Raw genomic sequence first — 21803 nt, 5'->3', positions numbered from 1 at the left:
TGGGTGGCTCGGTTGGTTAAGTGTCCAACTTCGGCTCAGGTCATGATCTAATGGTTCGTGAGTTCAAGCCCCGCGTGGGGCCCTGTGCTGACAGCTCAGAACCTAGAGCCTGCTTCAGATTCTGTCTCCTTCTCTCTCTGCCCCTCCCCACTTGTGCTCTGTCTCTCTGTCTCTCAAAACTAAATAAACATTTTAAAAAATTAAATAATAGCAACAACTGCTTCCTACAACTATTCCCTTAATTAGGCTAAATGAAATCAGCCAGACAGAAAGGGACATATGATGCATTATTTCACTCATATAAAATATTTAGAAAAGGCAAATTCATAAAGACCAAATGTCTGTGGGCTGAATTGTCGGCGGGGGGGTGGAGGGGTGGTGAGGGGGGAGAGTGGCGGGACCGGGCGGTGTTGGGAAGGACAGCAGAACTGGATGTTACTACTTACTGAGTACAGAGTGGGTTTGGGATGACAAGGAAGTTTTGGAAATATGGTGACGGTTGCTGAGTGTGAATATACTAAATGTTACTGAACTGTACACTTTAAAAGGGCTAAAGTGCCAAATTTAATGTATCTCACCACAAAAAAAAATTTAATAGAATTATTCCTTTATGAACAGGAATTAAAACTTTTAATTTAAAGTTTACAGATCTCAGGGCACCTGGGTGGCTCAGTCGGTTAAGCGTCCAACTTCGGCTCAGGTCATGATCTCACGGTCCATGGGTTCGAGCCCCGCATCAGTCTGCGTGCTGACAGCTTGGAGCCTGGATCCTGCTTCGGATTCTGTGTCTCCCTCTTCTCTCTGTCCCTCCCCTGCTCATGCTCTGTCTCTCTCAGTCTCTCAAAAATAAATAAAAGTTAAAAAAATTTTTTTTTAAATAAAGTTTACAGATCACCAAATTTGGAGGGAGGGCCATCTTCTTAAAATAGAAACTAAAGGACGTCAAATCTGTGACTTGAATGTGCTTATACTCCAGCAATGAGTCATTTCACATTTAGGCCTGAGTAGCAGTTCTTGCTGTTATTAGTGTAAGACTTCACACAATTAAAGTCAAAATCATAATTGGATTTTTCTTCCAACTTGAAAAATTATGTGTTCTTGATTATATTTTGAACTCTGAAAAACAGTTAAATAAAAGCATTTGTTTAATAGTGTTGGAAAGGTAGACTAGCAAAAAACTGGTTTGGTCAGAATTTCACACAATACACTGAAAAAAATTTCAAATGGATTAAACACTTAAACATAAAAACAAGGTCACAAAAAAATCCTGAAAAACGATGGCTGTTTTGGGGGTAGGCAAAGAATGCATAAATCTCAAACTAGCAGAAGAAACCACTCAAGAAAAGATTGCTTTCACTTCCTCTGCCCACGTATGTGCACACACACACGCACACACACACACACACACAATTTACTGTTTATTTCAGTACTTAAAAAAAAACCTCAGAAGCAAAACCACAGCAGTCCTCACTTATTTACAAGAGATATGTCCCAAGAACCCCAGTGGATGTCAGATAGTGCCTAACCGTATATATGTTATGTTTTTTCTTTCACAAAACATCTGTGATAAGTTTAATTTATAACTTAGGCACAGTAAGAGATTAACAATAATAACTAATAAGATAGAACAATCATGATATACTATAATAAAAGTTATGTGCATGTGGTCTCTCTTTTCCTCAAAATATCTTATTTTTCTGTACTCACCTTTCTTCTTGCAATGATGTGAGATGAAAACATGCCTACATGAAGACAGGAAGTGAGTGGAATTCCGTAGGCGCTGTGACGTAGCACTAGGCCCTACTCACACATTGGCAGAGAGGACAGTCTGGTTTCTGAGCACCGATGACTGTAGAAAACTGAAACCACAGAAAGAAAAACCACAGATAGAATTGGACTACTGTGATTGGGGAAAACATTTACAAGAAACATTTCAAACAAAGCTCTGATATTCCCAAATACGAAGAGTGTTCACAGTTCAATAAGAAGAATCAAAACCCTAGTAGAAAAATGGTCAAAGAATATGAACGTTTCATGAAGAAATATTATTGGCTGACACAAAGAAGCCAAAAATACCCAGTTTCGTTCATGGTAAGAGTGATTTAAAATTAGTAATCACTATTTTGATGGAAATACCAACAGACTGGTTTAGCACTAGACAAGCTAAGTTGATACAGAAAAGTTCACAAAGAAAAATAAGCATCCAAGAATGAGCCAGCAAAATTTGGGGGGGGGGTGGAGAAAAACAATTGGTGGGGTGGGCGTGGAAGAAACTAGTCCTGCAATAATTCGGTTCTAGGGTAGGAAGAGCCAGACATTTATAGGTTGTTAGGCCAGAAACAGACAAAACAAAGGGGAAAGTTAGAATCTGGTAACGATACCACTTCTTATAAGTGATGAAAGATGGATTGATAACAAATTGTGTTAGTGACTAGGCAGCTATACCTGAAGAAAAACTTAAATTGGCTCCTGACTTCAAAACTTACACCGAAATAAAATCTAAATGGAGTAAACATTTAAGTGGGAAAATTTTTAAATGAAATAGCTAGAAGAAAACAACAACAGTAGTTGTGTTTAGTTGTGCTGTTTCCCGAATCTAGGTCCTGGAAGAATACTATGGTAGATTTAGCTTTTAAAAAATGGTCACAACCATGGTTCCTAGCCCACATTCTTCTCTTACAGTAGGATCGTAAAACTCCTCTCATTGATCATTGGGCTCTCGTTGTCCCCTCTCCATGAACCAGGGTGGACCACTGTGACTTTTTTGACCAACAGGATGCAGCAGAAGTGACTTCTCGGGCTAGATGATGAAGTGCTGTGTATTTGCTCTCTTGGGATGCTCACTGCTAGAATGCAGTCACTGTGCTGAAAGGATGCCCAAGCAGACCTGTGTGGAGAGGAACAAAACCACCCAGCTCACCACCCCGGCTGAGGTCTCAGCCGATAGGCACCACCAACTTGACAGTTGTATGAGTAATCCAATCTCAAAGGGGATCATTCAGCCCCAAACTGAGTCACCCCAATGTTGCTAAGCAGAGAAGAGGCATCCCTGTTGAGTCCCGGACAAATGTTTGGGGTTTAACAATGAGTTTTAGGGTAGTTTATTAAACAGCAGTAGAAAACTAGAACAAACGGGATACATGCGTTTTTACCTTCACCAACAGGAATTGAGTCACATTTTTGTGACTCTTTTAGGCAAAGAAATACTAACCAATGCATTTGAGGAACATTGTAATTATTTGTTTTTAAAAAGAAAGTATAATTCACATTGATGTTGAAATAAAGCACGTTAATAAGGCGCATAAAAATGGTAATAATTCTGTAAATTTCCCAAAGGAGGTTCTTTATCACATCCACGAAAATTTCATTCAAATAATCACAATTCAAGGTCTCCACGTTAGGGGCGCCTGGGTGGCTGATTCGGTTAAGCGGCTGCCTTCCGCTCTGGTCATGATCCCGTGGTTCATGGGTTTAAGCCCCACTTCAGGCTCTCTGCGGTCCGTGGGGAGCCTGCTTAGGATCCTCTGTCCCCCTTTCTCTCTGCTCCTTTCCCACTTGTTCTCTGCCTCTCTCCATCTCAAAAATAAATAAATAAAAATTTTAAAAAAGATCTCCAGGTTATATTAGCAACATTAATAAAAACATTTTAAGTAGTACACTAGTATATCTTTGTATTTCAAGTACCAATATCAAGATAAATGTAATAAAGAGCCTATCCAGTGTAGTTTTTCATTAAATGAGAATAAAAGCTATCTCCTACTATAACTCTTGTGAAGCAGTTACACTCCTGGTATCTGCTCTATTATCATTTACAGAAAGAAAAAAATACCAAACTTATAAAAATAAGTAATTTCTTATTTTAAGCACAAAATACAAGCATTCCAAACATCAAGCCATAAAAGCAATATGGTCTACCTTTGGTGCTGTCACACATAACTAAAGAAGCATAGGGGCACCTGGGTGGCTTAGTCATTAAGCATCTGACTTCAGTTCAGGTCATGATCTCACAGGTCCATGAGTCTGAGTCCTACATTGGGTAACCTCGTGCCCCGCTTGGGGTGAGCTTGAGCCCTGCTTCTGGTGAGCCCCACTTCTCTCTCTGCCCCTCTTGGGATTTTCTCTCGCTCTGTGTCTGACCCTTGCTCACTTGTGCCCTCTCTCTCTTTCTCTCTCAAAAAAAAAAAAGGGGTGGGGAGGGCAACTGGGTGGCTCAGTCAGTTGGGCATCCGACTTCAGCTCAGGTCGTGATCTCATGGTTCGTGGGTTAGTCGGGCTCTGTGCTGACAGCTCAGAGCCCAGAGCCTGCTTTGGATTCGGTGTCCCCCTTGCTCTCTGCCCTTCCCCCCCACTCACGCTCTGTCTCTCCTTCAAAAATAAACACTAAAAAAAAAAAAAAAAAAAGAAGAAGAAGAATTAAGAGTTAAGAGGTTGACATCTGGAATCAGACTGACTGGATATGAACCAGGTCGCCACCACTGTGTAATCTTGGGGATGTTATTAACTTCTGTAAGCCTCAACTCCTTCTTCTGCAAAACAGTCTTAAGTAGCTTTTGACAACCCTTAGCACATAGTAAATACTCACTAAATGCTAGCTGTTTGAAAAAAGTTATTCCCATACCAAGGCCCAAACCAAATACGATACACATCATTTTAAATTTGGCAAGGGGCACGTGGGTGGCTCAGTCAGTTAAGTGTCCAACTTCAGCTCAGGTCATGATCTCGTGGCTCGTGAGTCTGAGCCCCGCGTCGGGCTCTGTGCTGACATCTCAGAGCCTGGAGCCTGCTTCGGATTCTGTGTCTCCCTCTCTCTCTGCCCCTCCCCCGTTCATGCTCTGTCTCTCTCTGTCCCAAAAATAAATAAACGTTGAAAAAAAAAATTAAAAAAAAAATAAATAAATAAAAACAATTTTTTAAATAAAAATAAAAAATAAATTTGCCAAGTAATGTTGCTTTCTTCTTTAGAAGTATAAGGTAAAAAAAAAAAAGCTAATTTAATATATTATATAGTATAATAAATAACTTTGTAGTTCTAAAAAGCTGTAATATAGTATAATACATAATAAAGAAGTTGAGAAATATGACCTTAGAGAGAAGATAAAATGTTTAAACAGTAATGGCAGTCTGAAACTAAAACCCGAGAGATTGAGCTTGGAAGGTGGTCTGTATGCTCATGGTAGGAGAGACGTGGCAAGGAAAGGGAAAGTGTTCCACAGGTGTTTTCTTGGTGGGGCGCGAGGGGGTCAGGTATCATCCTGTTGTGATGGTTTTGCACTGTGTCAACCAGAATAGCCTCCCCTGTCTAGTTCCATTTAGAGTTGGTGTTCTGCAGTGAAGATTTCAACTGGCTTCTGTTCCTGGTCCCTGGGAGAGAGCCTCTCCACATCCCTGGAATTCCCCAAGTGAGAGGAGCATCCTTCATATTCATGGGAGGCCCCTAGATAGTCTCAGGATCGGGGCTGGCCATGCTGGAAAGATCAGCCTGGCGACTGGAGTTGAGGCTCTGAGCCAAATTGATACCAGTCCAAACTCCTGGGAGAGAAGAGGGCCGGAGACGGAGTTCAATCGCACGGCCAAGGATGCAATCAATCATACCTCTGTCACGAAGCCCCAGTAAAAACTCCGGACACAAAGCTTGGATAAGCTTCCTGCCTGGTAATGTGCCAGGAGGGTGATGCGTTCTGACTCCAGGGGGAGAGGACACGGAAGCCTTATTGGAGACCCTTCCAGACCTCACCCTAGGCGTCTCCTCTTTTGTCTCATTCTGATTTGTATCCTTTTGCTATAATAAAACCGCAACCATAAACATAGCTCTTAGCTGAGTCCTGTGAGTCATTCTCGTGAATTATCAGACATGAGGGAGTAGTGGGAACCCCTGAATTTGTAGCAGATTGGTCAGGAGTTATGGCCCAGGAATCCCTGAGCTTGTAGCTAGTGTCTGAAGTGAGGACAGTCTCTAGAGAAACAAGCTCTTAGCCTAAGTCCAGGTAGAGAGTGTTCGAATTGCAATGCGGTTTTGACCGCAAGGGAAATTTGCTTGAGACTTGGACCTTGTAAGGAAAACAGCAACCATATTTTCTACATTCCAGAAGATTAGAGGAGGGTGCCAGGCACCGTGGTACCTCATGCACGTTGTTGCTGGTCTCCTGGCTCACCTTGTTGGCGTGGGGCAGCGCCCAGGCTGTGGCTCCTCCAGGTTCTGCCACATGTCCTCCAACTTCTCTGAGTCCTGGGCCAAAGACACGTGCAGTTCTGCGGCCGAGAGGGCCAGCCACACCTGCAGGCATCGTCCAAGTCAACTAAGGCAGGGTAACGAGAGACAGATGCAAGCTCCGTGTTTGTTTTCTACCACTCTCCGGTTTGTCCCTGCTCCTGTTCTTGTTCAGCTTTTCTTCCCAGCTGCTGATCTGGCTGACTTACCGTGACTTCAGGCCCAACACCAGATGCAGGGCAACAGATTTTTCCACCAGCGATCACAGTTGCTTAAGGTTAAATCTCTACAACAAGTCCCTTATACTTTATCACTCTGATTTTACCTTGACTGCTACAACTGTTTCAGCCTGTCTGATAAAAAAAAAAAAACTATAAATTTTAATATGATTGATGAGAATGTACAGGGATACACTACAGGAATAGAAATAGTGTGACAGTACAGTTTTCAATCCTGACTTTCTACCAGACCCTTTTAAAAAATATTGACACCATGCTTCCTCCCTGAGGCTCTGGGGTAAAGTTTAGGCATTAAGTTGTTTTTTTGAAAGGCTCCTAGGTGATGCCAGTGTGTATCCAGAGTTATTAAATGCTACCCTAGAAGAAAGGGGGTGGGGGGAAAGAAAAGGGGATCAATCCTGGAAACATACCTATGCAAGGAAGTAGAGAAGGAAGAAATCAAAGCATCCCTTACTATAAGAGGCATGCCTAAAATCAAGTGACATAGAGGTATTCAAAAGTAATAGTCAAAGACATAGCTGGCTAATACTAACAAAAATGGAGGTGTGAAATAGCAATATGAACCAGAAGAGAACCCAAAGTTAATAGCACGAGAACGGGTTGAGGATATTTACACTGGTAACAGTTACAGTACACGGTGAAGGAACGTCATGCTTCATCTTGTATCTAGAATAGCTTCAGGATACATACCCACTTCAGGATACATTACTCAGAGAACATCATAAATTAGAATCATCTCTTTCAAAACTAAGAGGTCAAGAAGAGAAAAACATGTAGGATTTGAAACATATAATTAACAGAACTTATCTACCAAATTAGCACATTTCTCTGCTTTGATTCCACTTAACTGAGTTGTTGGATTCACTGGTGTTCCCTATTCTTTCTGTAATAAATGTCTGCGTCCTTGACATGCTGCAGCCTAGGGACTGGTCAGCCACTCCTAGAAGTTCACCCGTGCTGCCTCTTACCAGTTAAGTTGTTCCAAACCTGCTTAAGTTTAGTGCTCATTAATGCAAATTATCAACCTAAACATGATATAAACGGATGAATAAGAATATGGATGAATATAAGATACGAATATGAATGTGGAACATAAAAATTTCTAGAAAACTAGTTGAATTACTTTGTAAAGATTCAGGAAGGATAAATCATTATAAGAACTTGCTGAGATTAAGTGTGAGCAAGACAACTGTTGAGGAGAAACAGAAAACTTGAATCCTTCACAAGTTTCTCTGCAACCGCCTTCCACTATGAGGAAACTCAAAATGGAAATTATAGACAATGCAATCTGGTAGTGATTTATGCAAGAACAGCCACTAACCTCCAATTAGCATACCTACATATAAGGAAAGGGCTTTGGCTCCACATCAAAAAATTGGCAAGTGAATGTATACTTATGTGTATTAAATTAATATGCACGCATTTTAATTTTTTTTTAATAACTCCTCATTCTGACATTTTTGATTTACACGTTTTGTCAGGTAAGAGATAATTTTGTCAAGGCAGAGTTTTGAAACAGAAAAAATCATTGTTTTTCACACATGCATGGAACCATTAGAAAAATTGGAAAAGAAACCTTTAGGCGAACACCTGGCGGGTGTCCCACAGGGCAGGATGGAACTCACAGGCAGAAGGGCCAGCCAAGGAGGACGGGTGTGCCTTCCAAGTTCTCCTCCACAGCCTTGGGACAGGTGTGCCTGGGCCGTGGGTCAGCCCTGTTAGCTCATTGCCAGGAAACCTAAAAAAAAGCCTGTGATCATCCAGCTAGTGATCGGGTTTTATCTCTACAAGTTTGTTCTATTTGTTTTTTTTTTTTTTTATTAAAAAATTTTTTTTTCAACGTTTATTTATTTTTGGGACAGAGAGAGACAGAGCATGAACGGGGGAGGGGCAGAGAGAGAGGGAGACAGAATCAGAAATAGGCTCCAGGCTCTGAGCCATCAGCCCAGAGCCTGACGCGGGGCTCGAACTCCCGGACCGCGAGATCGTGACCTGGCTGAAGTCGGACGCTTAACCGACTGCGCCACCCAGGCGCCCCTATTTGTTTTTTATTTTATCACATTGGCCACGTTCTCTCTCCACAGGCAATAAAAAGTCACAATAGAAGGGAAAAAAATCAATTAGAAATTTAAAAAGGAACTAAATAACTCAAGTTAGAAAGAAAAATCAAACATGAAAATACAGACCATTTAACATGAAGAATGGTGAGTACACTACGTGTCAAAACCCAGGACTTAATTTCCACCTCCAGTCAAGATGGCGTAACAAGGATTGGATTTACCCTCCTGCCTGAACGACCAATACAAAGAAAAAGACACAAAACAGTGGACGTCAGGTGGAAAGGACAGTGATCCTCAGGAGCAGGAGACAGATGAGGTGAGCCTTAAGATTGCCTCAGCTTCCTGCCTTGAGGCAATTTCCAGGCAGCAGTGTGGTTGGGGGCAGGGTAGGCAAAGCCTGGCAAACTCCAGGAGAGTCTCAGGGAACCGAGGCAGCTACAACGTCTAGTACACAGGACTGCACGTGGTTAAGTTGCCCAGGAGAAAACTCTGACATCTGCGGGTTTCCTCCAGTATTCATGAGAGTAGAGATCAGCATACAGGTTTGAAGAAACTATCTAAGGCTGGGAAAAGAATTGTCCCAGAGAATTAGAGGGACTACTACTCAGCACTCACAGAGGACCAGGAATAGTATCTGTTCCCACTAGACAGACTGAAACATTTCGTAATTCACGAGCATGTGTTACAGTGTTTGCATCTGTTACAGTGTTCAAGAGTTTGGCTTTGGTAATGGGGGAGTTAATCCTAAATAGTTGTGAAATCCTAACAAATCTTAAATCATGTCCGGGCTACAATGGTTTACAAGTAACTTACGTGTGTTCTGGAAGAAAGCTCAAGAATATTTACAGAAATACAAACTATCAAGTATCCAATGAGGTAAAATCCCTATTGCCCAGCAACCAGTCAAAATTGCGGGGTGTGCAAAAGCAGCAGGAAAACACATCCAATAACGGGAGTGAACCAACAGAAACCAACGGGGAACTGACAAAAATATTAGAATTAGCAGGCAAGGACATTAAAAATTACTGTAACTTTATTCCAATTGTTGAAAAAATTAAGTAAAGATAGTGAAGATACAAAAAAAAAAAAAAAAGATCCAAAAGTCATGTGTGAATTTACTCACTGGGGGGACTCTTTCACAATGTGTATCAAATCGTGCTCTATACTTTAAATAGACTACAATGTTGTCAATTGTACCTCATGAAGCTGAAGACAAAAAACAAAAAACTGAGTACCAATCAGAAGAAAAGCGATGGCAATCAAACTTCTAGAGAGAAAAACTACAACATCTAAGATGAAGATTACATTGGAATTAATTGCTAACTAGCCACTGCAGGGGGGGAAAAAAGGAAAAAGTAGTCTTGAGGACCTAGTAATACAACTATCTAAATGAACACACAGAGAAAACAAAATTTAAAAAATACAACACATCAGTGAGCTATGGGATAACATTAAGTAGTCTCGTATTAAGCGTAGTTGAAATTTCCAAAGAGGAAAGTGAGGACAAACATTTTTTTTCAAACAATGGCCAAAACTTTCCAATTCTGATTGAGATTATAAACCCGCAGACCCATGAACCTCAAAAAACCCCAAGCAAAAGGAACATGAAGAAAACTGTATTAAGGCACATTATAATCCAATTGCTCAAAACCAGCCAGACAAAAATGACACATTATGTACTAGCCAGCAGTATTCTTATAGGAGAAAATGCAAGCAGGGGGACAGTGGAGCCACATTTTTAAAATATCAAAAGGGGGGAAAAACACTGTCAAGTTAGAATTCTATACCCAGCAAAAAGAGATTGCAAACACAAAGATGAAATATACTTTTCCAGACACAAAGGCTAAAAGAATTCATCACCAGCAAGGCTGCACTACAAGACACATCCCAAAAACTTCCAAGTAGATACCAGATGGATGTACACGGAGGACCAAAGAGCTCCAGAAATGGTTGACTGTCGGAATCGTATATAATTTTTACTTCGATCTCTTTAAAAGGGAAGGTTTCAAAAACAGAAACAATGTGGCATGCTGCTTTTACATAAATAAATGCACAATGTATAACAGCACAGCGAGTCTAATGAAGATGGGGGAGGGAAAGTAAAATATGTCAGGAACCAAAACAACTATAACCGCAGATAGAATTTAACAAAAATTGTAAGAAATACCATGTACAACTGTCAATTAATTTGGAAAGACAGAGAAAATGGGGTTTTTTTTTAGAAAGGTATAAATTATTCAGATTGATTCCTGAGAAAGTAGGAAATACGGATAGACTGATAACCAAAACAAAAAATGGGAGAAAAAACCAGTTACTTCTAAGAAATGAGTTTTACAAAGGAGTTTAACAAGTCTTAAAGAAACAGGTTAATTCCTATATTTTTCAATTTTCTTTCCAGGGCATAGAACAAGATAAGCTTGCCAACTCATTCTATAAAGCTAGCAGAACCATAATTCCAAAACCAAACCAACATAATAAAACAATTTTTAAAAGAAAACCTCATGAATACAGATCAAAACCTTAACACTTTTGGAAAGCAAACAGAATTCTAGAGTGTATTAAAGGCACAATATATTGTAATACAGAGTTTTTATAACAGGATGCAATGATGGTTCATGGTTAGGAAACCTATTAAAAAAAAAAAACTACTACTATGATTAAGCCTCCTTTTTTAATTCAATTATCTGACAAACATTCTTTCATTCATTCATCAAAAATTTACCAAGTGATTTAATGCCAGGTACTGGATACTGAGAATTCACTGGTAAGATATGGTTTCTGCCTTCATGGAACTTTCTAGAGAGATACAAATAAAAAGAAAATTATAACACAGTATAAGGCTACGACAAGCGAAATACAGGGTACTATTGGAATACATAAACTGCTACAGTAGTGCTGATAGAATAATCCTGAAGAGGAGGATTGCCCCTTCTAGCATGATAGGCAGTAGGTGTGAGGGATATGGGTCTACACAACAGAGCTGGAAAGTGGTACCAAAAATATTGACTGATTTGATAGAGAAGGGTGGGGTCAGATTCTTTAGAGGTCTCAGTATATTAATATGTGTTATGTACAAAAGGGTAAAATAAGGGTCAAAAATTTTGGAATACTAAGTATAAAGCTTTCTTTACTGCAGGACTTGTCAGAAGCTTTATGGTGTTGCCACTCTCTAAGAGAAGGTTACACCATGTCAGTACAGAACATTTACCCAACACTTCATTACAGAACAGAGTGGTATTTCGTGCCACACCCTTGGGGAGAAACCGTGCTCCCACAAAAACACCTCTTCCTTTCTACTGTAGCTCTCAAGCCTGGGTGAACGAGCTCCCCAACTATGTCCAATTTGTTGGGACCATCTCGTTCTGTCCCTTTACCCCGTACATTTATTAGTATGGTTACTTTCAACTGGGTGGGATTGAAGTGAAAGAGATCCACTGGAACCTCCTAAGGGGTGTGCCCCGTCATTAAAATCATTAAAAAAGATTACCCTGAACCAGGATTACCTATGAATCAATATGAAAGGATTGGACCCAGATATTGCAATAAAGCAGTACTAATCTTTGTTAATCTCTATAAGCTACCAAATATTCACATAGGTAAGATACTGGAGAACAAGCTCACTGCAAACAAATCCTTCTACTATTAAACTGTGTAAGCAAACAAACTTTTAATCATGCGGAGTCAATAGTTCCACTTACCGAAAAACGGCATGCATTTACACACAGGGAAGACCTGAGAGTACGTGAACTCCCAAAGACTAAGGAGGGTGACCAGTTCGTAACTGGTAAGAACTATAATCCAGATCACTGAAAATCTGATTCTAAAATATTAATTTCAATATGTACAAAAGGAATATTTCAGGATGCTCTAAGAACCAACATTCTTAACACGAGGCCATCACTGAATAAAAGTATATTGCTAACTTTGTATACATGGTCTCCAAAGTTAGTAATGTCAAAAAAATAAGACACACTCTTTTTTAGGTTTTCAATATATTAAAAAAGAACACAGTATAAATGCTGTGGTTACTAATATTAAAAAGGATCAAAATTTTTCAAGGAACGATTTTTTATAAACAAGTTCTACAATAAATGGGAAACAGCATCTTGATACACAATTTTGTTAAACAAGATTTAAAAATTTTTAAATCAGAAAAAGTTTAAATTGTTTCAAACGTTCAAACAAAAAAGCAATCTGTACAATCTCCACAATAAAACATACCCATGTACACATGTCCTGGGCACTTTGAAAATGTTAAAGTTTTTAAAGTTTTGAGTAACAGAGGCAGCACTTAAACGGTTCATGAACCTTCTTTTTGCAAAAAGAATACTTTCAGTAAAACATTTTACCATTTTACCTCTGCTTTTACATTTTTGTTATTCCTGAAAAGGGGATTTATATTAACACTGTATTTTTTTAACGTAAAAAAATACATTTAGAGATATTTAACTTCCTGAGTTAACTTCAGTTATACATCAAACATGATTTAATGAGTAAATTTAAAAATTTTTAGAATAAGACAGCATGTACAGATTTACAATTTTATGTTCAATTAGAGTAAAACTCAAATGAGCATGTCACAGAACTTACACTAAAAATTCTCTAAGAAGTCAAATATGATTTATCCCCTTAAAACCCCAACAAGTTTTAAGTAAAATGAGTCACTGAAATTACTTTATCAACAAAATACTGACAGTCATTTCAGACTATCAAAACTTGAATGTTTTCTATTATATACACCAAAATCTGATTCACTGACAACAAACTTCTTGCAATACAAAAAGATAACAGATAATTAAAATATCTGCTTTATAATACAACCAATCCATATAACACATCCCTTCGTTAATTGTCTAAAATGATTAGAAACTGTGGCACTTTCTTTTGCATAAAACCCTTTCCTCTTCATAAAACCCTGAGGTGAAAGGTTATTAATGTAATAAAACTGGAACCACAATTCTTGTTTCTGTATTAGACTGCAGCTATAGGTTTTAAAAATTTTATAAAGAAATGTGGCAACTTGTAAAGCTGCTCTGTAAAGTTAACAAAACACCTCCAGATCAATTCAGCCAAAGGGACCTAGAATGACCCTATAAAAACATCGTCCTTTAATACTTGTTAGTGTCGAGACGAACGCCATTTTCCATCTCTACTACTGTCTCTTCTGTTTTCATAATCGTGGCTCCAGCCATCAGGATTCCGATCTTCATGGAAGTAGTCGTCCCTGCCTCCTCTGTAATGATGGTCAGACCCATGATCAGTGTAGCGTTGTTCACGGCTATAATGTCTGTCCAGGATGTAGGGATGAGAATTCTGTCTGACTTTACGTTGTGAGGATGGCGTCTCCTGGCGCCACTGGGAGCTTGAAGACTGGTTAAAAGTAGGATTATGTGACTGAACTGATGGGGAAAATCCCGACTGATCCAGATGTGGAGAACCAAATTTCCCACCATACGACATCTGTCTCAAAATACTGTTCATCTAAAAGAAAAAGAAGGAAATGTTAATTACAAATATTTTTAGTAGATCCACCTGCCCAGGTAGATCTTAGGTTAAACAAGTCAAAGTTTGTTCATTCCAATGGACAACTACAAGATATTTGTACATAACTACTATTTTTTTTTAAACGTTTATTTCTGAAAGAGGGAGAGGGAGACAGAGGATCCAAAGCAGACTCTGTGCTGACAGCAGAGAGTTCAATGAGGGGCTTAAACTCACGAAATGAGAGATCATGACCTGAGCTGAAGTCGCAAACTTAACCAACGAAGCCACCCAGGCACCCGCTCCCCCCAACCTCTACGACTACCCCTACTACTCCCTGCCCTCAAAAACAAAACGTAGAAGGGAAGAGGTCATACAAATGATGATAATGTAAATCACTGTCTGATGAACACATAAAGAGTCAAGAGCTCAGTATCATTAGGAAAGGCTTCACGAAGGTGGCATAGGACCTTGAGTATTAAAAACATGGATAGAATATTTTAAGGGGGAAGTATATCAAGGAAAGGAAATTGCACAAAGATAACAAGGAAACAGAATGTGTTCGCAGAAGAGCAAGTAACTCTGAGAGAGGTTACAGACCTCATAAGCACTGATTAATGGACAATTAGGCTAAAAAGCTTTATTGGCATCAGATGATTGGAGTACCTAATAACTAAACTAGAGACTTCTGACTTTATGTTACAAGATGGAAAGTCAAATTACCAGGAAGATAAGCAAAACAGAGTTACAATAATTTTCAAACAAGTGTGTAAGATGGACCAGTGAGGAGAAAATGGAGACAAGTACGAACTAACTAGACCAGTGGTCCCCCAAATTCTGCCTGCAGATAGCTTATAAGCCAGTGATCATTTTTTTTCAAGAGCCTACAGCAAAATGAGAAAAATACGTGGTATGTACATAAAAGTGGACATCTCTTTATACTGAGCTCAATTTTACCTTATTTCATTCTTCTATTTTTATTTTGCAGGCTTGCAAAAGGTCAAGGGGTCATAAGCCATGCTTGTGATTGGGCAGTGAAAAAAAGAAGAAATGAATTCAAGAAAAAGAAACAAATAAAGGACGTGATGACAAAATGGAAAAATGAAGGACTGGACACAAAGATGGAACAGTAAAACATATCAAGGATTTTAAGCCTAGTCTCACAGCCTCATATTACAGAAAAAATGGAAAGCAAGAGGAAGATGGTCTGAAGACTCGAATATATTCAATTACTGTTACAAGCATCAAAGAGAGCATATGCTAGTAAGTCCTTCAGCCTAGGTTACAAGAACATCAGAGATAAATTTCCTGTCTTTTAAACACACCACCCCCACAACAACGGATGAAGAAAAATACAAATGTGAAACACAGCCCTTCTATTTACCTTCAATCTTTTAAATATGTACTTCAGCCCAGTGAAAACTAAAATGAGTAATCAATCTACAAAGATCATGCTAGTCTAACGAAAACTTAGGACATTACTTCAGAATCATTTGAACATTTCAATCTAAGTGTTTTGCTGTGCTTTTTTGTTGTTTTTTGGTTGGTTTTTTTTGTTTGTTTGTTTTTACCAAGTCAAGTTGATAAATCAACCTACCACTGCTTGTCTCTGAAAATTTTCTGGAGAAGAGAAAGACCTCTGAATTATCTGTGCTGATGGAATCATGTTATCCACAGTCCTGTCATGCCTGTGAAAGAAAAACAACATATAAACATTCATTTAACAAATATTTACTACATACTAATCATGAGCAAGACACAGGTCCCAAAGGTAGGAATGAACAAGAAAAACAAGGTATCTGCTCTCATAGATAAGGGGAAGGATTCAGAGAGTAAGACAATTTACCTTGTTCCAAGTGTCATTATGAATAGTCAACTAAAAAGCAAGTAAGGTGAGAGACAGGAGTTCTATTTTAGCTCGCTGGTCAGGGATGGCCTTTCTTTTTTTTTTTTTAATTTTTTTTTTCAACGTTTTTTATTTATTTTTGGGACAGAGAGAGACAGAGCATGAACGGGGGAGGGGCAGAGAGAGAGGGAGACACAGAATCGGAAACAGGCTCCAGGCTCCTAGCCATCAGCCCAGAGCCTGACGCGGGGCTCGAACTCACGGACAGCGAGATCGTGACCTGGCTGAAGTCGGACGCTTAACCGACTGCGCCACCCAGGCGCCCCAGGGATGGCCTTTCTAAAAAGGAGACATTTGGAGTGAAAACTGAGTAACAAGATCACCTGGAGGCAAAACATTCCAGCTGCAGGAAGAACGAGCACAGGGGTGAGCAAGCTATATAGCCTATGGGCCAATCCAGTTTTTGTAACACTCTTGTGTCTGTATTTTCTATGTAGTGTTACGATGGCCTGCAACGCCTGAAACGTGTATGTGGCCTTTATAGAAAAAAAAAAAAAACACGTCAATCCCGGGACTAGCACAAAGGCTTAGGCTGAAAACTGAAATGAAAAGGATTTGGTTAATTAGATACGACAGATGAAGGAAAAAGAAAAATTAAGGATAAAAATGCAGATTTCTGGCTTGAGCAATTACACACACATTTACTGAGACAGGGAAGAGGAATAGATCCGGGAGAACAAGGAATTAAGAGTTCCGTAACATAAATAGGATATTAATTTCAAGGACTTATATCTTATTCTCCACCTCCTAAAAAGGAAGCTTACTCTACAGAAAAACTCACTTAGCAAGTATTTTAAATTTATTTTAAAATACTTAGAATCATATCACTAATTGATTTGCCTCATAGTTTAGATCTTTTCATTGTGGGTTTTTTTGTTTTTTGTTTTTTGTTTTTTGTTTTTTTTGAGGGAGAGAGAGTCAGAAACATCAAGCATGGGCACGTGTGTGAGCAGGGAGGGACGGAGGGACGGAGGGAGAGATCATCTCAAGCAGGCTCTATGCTCAGTGTGAAGCCTGACACAGGGCTCGATCCCATGACCCTGGGATTAGAATCTGAGGCAAAAGAGTCAGACGCTCAACTGACTGACTGAGCCACCCAGCCACTCCCAATTTTGGGTTTTCTTAAATTAGTTATATATCCATATGCTAAAGGGGTAAAAAGTAAAATTTTCCTTATAAGAAGAGTATAAAAACGATGTATGTTCTAGCCTTAAATTAAAAACAAGTCATTTACTTGCATATTTTTTCCCAAAGAGAATTCTGAGGGAGCTAAAAACTCATTTTTCCTCCACCTGAGATACCTTTGAAGCTTCTACAAAAGTGGTTTGAGATGCTTCAAGTTCCGGATGTGCTGAGAAGTATTTAAACACAATTTCAGTTCGCAAGAAAGGATGTGAAGATGGCACCCTTTGTACACTATTCTTTCTCGCAACTTTGCTATCTAGTCATCTTGTCATATCGAAGCCACTTTGCCCCAGCTCTTGGCACCGCCCTAATCCAAACCATCAACATCATCCCAGGAACTTCCTTGCTATCTTACAACTAATGCCAATACTTTGCTACCAACAGTTTCCTCATTGGTCTATTTTCAGCCTCGTCCCCCCTAATCTGTTCTCCCACAGCAACCAAACAAATTGTTAAAATACAAACCTGTTCCCGCTACTGTCCTACTGAAAACATTTTGGTATCCTTTGACGGTTTTTAGGATAACGTTCCCAATTTCTAACTATGGCCTAGAAGAAAGACCCTATATCGTCTCACCTCTTCTACCGCACCAACACCATCTGCTACTCTCCATTTCTCATTCATTGTGATCTAGGTACGTTGGCCCCTTTTAGTTCCTCATTCGTTTATCTCATCTCTCCTTGCTGGATCTTTTCTCTAAGCATGTTCTACTCTTTCTCTAGAGGACTTATCAAACAGGTAGTCACAAAACATACACCTGTCTTCATGAAGACTTGTGAGCTCCATCAGGCAGCCTATCCTAGAGGCTTCGTCACAATGCCTGGGTTTCAATCCCAGTCCACTATTACGAACAGTTCACACTTGAGCAAGTTAACCTCCAATCCTCATTTTCTTCACATATAAGGTAGAACTAACAATGATCCCTACCTCATAAGACTGCCGTGAGAAACGAGAGCATAAATGCAAAGGAGCTGAAGAACCTGACACATATTTGCTAACTCTTCCTTAAATGAAGCCCATTATGACTGATAGAATAACTCTGTGGATAATCTAGGAAAAAACTGTCCCTGGTGAAATATCGGCTTTCCTGGCGCAAATAAAATTATTTATGTAAATACGGGATCTTTTCTAACCCTTAGTAACTAGAAGAGGTTCTAGACATCAGTCAACTCAGCTTTTCCTGACAAATGGAAGGACAGGATCAGAGAAACGACACTATCTCAAGATTATGCAATCGGTGGAGGCACACCTAGAATCCAATTCTACAGACTCTTAGTCCACTAGTCTGTTTCCAGACAGTTATTTTTCACCTGCAATTAACAACCAACTGGTGGTCAAAACTAATTTAAATTTTTTAAAGGAAACAGATTAGAAAATAGAGTATACTGAAAATAATAAGGGCTAAGTAATGTTCTGAGAAGTTTTCTTTCAGTTATGTACAAAAATATGTGAGAGTATGTCTTTCCAAATGAACATATACTTAACATATGCATCCGTTTTAGGGGTACTATACATACATGTCTGTCTATAATCCCCTTGAAACCTAATTATACCTAATTGTAAGTCAACATACAAATAATATAGCAGAAGAATGAAGAAGAAGGAGCTTAAAGAAGGAAACAAATCATTCATTGTGCGTTTTGGGATCACTACCTAGGAAAATTTCTGACAAATGATTTTAACAATAGGTGTAAGAGATTACCTGCTAGGAGATGTAGAGGTAGGGCTTGAGTTTCCAATATGATGCTGGGGATATGACACACTGACATCCTGTGAGGCATGGCTACTTCCTAAAATAAAAAAAATTGAGAAATTATTGATAGAAAACTTAAGTTGAAATTATGTCTCCCCTACCCCAAATCATGTAGTCAGAGGCTACAAAAGAAAACCTCAAATTACAGTAAGACTGCTTTACAATTTCATCAGAGTAAAACGTATGTGTTCAATACCAGACACTTCCAAAACAAAGGGTTCCAAACAAGGTACTATCCAATGTATAAATATCCAATCCGGCCATAATATTCTGATCCCCACACTAAATTTTGAGACTGGATACACAGAAAATTTCACCCTCGTCAGGATCCAGAATCAAAATTTGTAAATGTGAATTACAAAGCAGCTAGGAAAAGCGTTTTCAGAAAATAATCCTTGCTCCTTTCAGAGCAAGGACCCAAACCCAAGTCATTCTAACACCAAAGTTTACATTCTCTTCACTAACCCAAACTCAATTTTAAAATGACAACTTTCGGGGCGCCTGGGTGGCGCAGTCGGTTAAGCATCCGACTTCAGCCAGGTCACGATCTCGCGGTCTGTGAGTTCGAGCCCCACGTCGGGCTCTGGGCTGATGGCTCGGAGCCTGGAGCCTGTTTCCGATTCTGTGTCTCCCTCTCTCTCTGCCCCTCGCCCGTTCATGCTCTGTCTCTCTCTGTCCCAAAAATAAATAAACGTTGAAAAAAAAAATTTTTAAATGACAACTTTCAAAAGCAATGTTGTTAATGTTACCTATTTTCAGGGATATATAGTTTACTATCCACAAAGTTTGAAGTATTTTCATCTAAAAAGAGGTTCTTTAAAATTGAACAAAATTAAAAACAAAGAACTGAGAAACAAACAAACAAAAAGACCCTCTCCCCAAACAATAACACTGAATAGTTACCTGATCTAAACTGAATTTTGATGGGCCTCCCAAACAGTTTGATTCCATTAAGCAGATTCATCGCATAAGGAACGGACACTTCATGTTTGAAATTCACAAATGCAAACTGCTTTGGTTTACCATCCTTATCTTTCGGAATTTTCACTTTTATCACTGGCCCAGCCTATAGACGAAAAGAAAAATCTCGAATTTTGCAAAGATGAAAAGCAACAAAAATGTAATCAGAAAGTCTAAAAAATGGACACACAAGAATTTCCACCTCGGTTAAAGATCCTATAGCTACGACCAAACACTTGATTAATTTATGTGGGGGAAGGAAGACCATAAGGAACTAGAAGCAGTCACTCAATTTACATTTCAGAGTATCTTATGACTTTTTAACAGGGCGACCAACATCCATCATTTTCTCACTCCAGGTTAACGGTTTATCAAGACTAGTCCGGTTTTCTCGGACTAAAAATTCGCTTTTTTACCGATTAACCAATCGTTACCAGCTGTTAGAGAACAGAACTGGAGAGAAAAGGATATTCTGAATTTTTAACACATTTTAATGCAAATTTTAACATAGAAACACTACAAGTCTGCTTTTCTACAGCGTATTTAGGAGTCTGTTTTAAATATTCTAATGCTGCAATTAAAAAAAAAAAAACTTACGTGGAAAACAGATAACGACCACACCATTAAAATGTACTCTACCAATGAGTCACTTCAGCGTGAACTCACCAGGTCTCTTTCCATAAAGCGACCCCCCGCGAGCGCGTCACTTTCCCAGAGTGACCTCCGGCCCCAAGCGGCCCAGCCTTCGGGCGCCGGGACCCACAACCCAGCTTTCGAAAAGAAGGCGGGCCTGGCCGTTGGGCCGAGCCATAAGAGAGCCGGATAAACGAAAGGAAGAGCCGCCTCTCGGCCGCTTACCTGGTGGAAAAGCTCGAAAAGGAGCTCCTCGGTCACCTTCGTTTCAAGGTTGCCCACAAAGAGCGTGCGATCCGCTTCCGCTGCCGCCGCCCCCATCGCAATGTCGCCCCCTCCCTAAAAAGGCCGAAGGGTCGCCGCCGCCGCACTCACTGCGCACTCTCGGAAACCCCACGCCCTCGTCGACCCCGGGCGTCACGGACGTAGACGTCATTCACGCTCGCTCTCGGCTGGCGTCGACGTGCGCGGGCGGGCTGCGCATGCTCGAGAGCAGAGCGCCGGTTGAAGGCGGCTCCTCGACCGGCCGCGGCTGGAGTTAATGGCTTCCCCTGTAGGCGGGGGTCGCGTTCGAGACCGGCTGGACTGATCTGCGTAGCCGCCAAGAGCCTACCTTGACCGAGGGACGTAACAAACACTGCGGGCAGTGTTTGAAGATGGCCCTGAACTACGTGCCCCTGTCGGCCGGCGATCAAAGGAGCAGGATGGCCTACCGCGCTTCCCACGGCGATCTCAACCCGTCTGCCTTAGCCCTGGCGATGGTCTCTGGAGACAGCTTCCTCGTTGCCAGGCGTGAGGCGGTTCTTCCAGGACCCGCTCCTCGTCAGGCCGTCCGGCAGAGCGTTCGGGCCGACAGCCGTCGGGCGACTGGGGTCGGCCGCAGCCCGCCACGCTTTAGAAAGGGAAGGGAAGCTGATGGGCGGAACCGCTCCCGGCAGGCCAGATTCGCACCCTACCCGACCCCCGCGGTCAAACTGGATCTCTTAAGGAGTGTGCTGCAGCAGCGTCTGATTGCAGTTGGGAGTGTTGTCGCAGCCCGTCTTTCGGCTTAATATGAAAACCTCCCGTCAGCCCTCGATCCGCTTGTAAACAAGGCCTCTCTCAAATCCTCTCGTGGTGCCATGGCAGTCTTATTTTTAGAGACGTATTTAAATTTTAAGATAAAAACACGTAGGAGTCCTGTTAATAACGGCTTAATACGGAGGAAAGTTTTACTTACTGCTTTATTCCGATGGTTTTAAAGCGGCCGGGATGATTAGATCAGGAAGAAGGTAGAGGAGACTTTTTTTTTTTCTTAGTCGCAAAGCTGAGCCACCATTCCCAGGGGTCAGCAACCATTTGTTTCCCCTTGTGCACTCCATCCCAACAAAGGATCCAA

At 40.4% G+C, this 21803-nt stretch overlaps 2 protein-coding genes across 6 annotated transcripts; one reads left to right on the top strand and one right to left on the bottom strand.

Moving 5' to 3' along the window:
• Positions 1-3326: 3326 nt before the first annotated feature.
• RBM7 (RNA binding motif protein 7) lies at positions 3327-20889 on the bottom strand. 5 transcript variants are annotated; one of them, XR_006585939.1, is made up of 8 exons: positions 20651-20889; positions 19736-19898; positions 18782-18869; positions 15586-15676; positions 13623-13988; positions 11230-11303; positions 6153-8185; positions 3327-3576 (listed from the first exon to the last, which is right to left on the bottom strand). XR_006585939.1 is itself a non-coding variant. In XM_045038326.1 (6 exons), exons 1-5 carry the CDS (start codon positions 20744-20746, stop codon positions 13626-13628), a joined length of 801 nt encoding a protein of 266 aa, XP_044894261.1. In that variant the 5' UTR covers positions 20747-20889; the 3' UTR covers positions 10458-11303; positions 13623-13625. The 5 variants fall into 5 exon arrangements, 3 of the variants coding, with proteins under 3 accessions (XP_044894261.1, XP_044894260.1, XP_044894262.1); XR_006585940.1 differs by lacking the exon at positions 6153-8185; XM_045038326.1 differs by lacking the exons at positions 3327-3576; positions 6153-8185 and having other exon boundaries at positions 10458-11303.
• A 17-nt stretch (positions 20890-20906) lies between these two features.
• CD1H11orf71 (chromosome D1 C11orf71 homolog) lies at positions 20907-21534 on the top strand. The gene has a single exon (XM_003992451.6). It carries the CDS (start codon positions 21082-21084, stop codon positions 21475-21477), a length of 396 nt encoding a protein of 131 aa, XP_003992500.3. The 5' UTR covers positions 20907-21081; the 3' UTR covers positions 21478-21534.
• The last annotated feature ends 269 nt before the right edge of the window (positions 21535-21803 follow it).

This window comes from Felis catus, chromosome D1 (genome assembly GCF_018350175.1).
Source record: "Felis catus isolate Fca126 chromosome D1, F.catus_Fca126_mat1.0, whole genome shotgun sequence".
Classification (NCBI taxonomy): domain Eukaryota; kingdom Metazoa; phylum Chordata; class Mammalia; order Carnivora; family Felidae; genus Felis; species Felis catus.
This window is presented reverse-complemented; position numbering and strand designations above follow the sequence as displayed.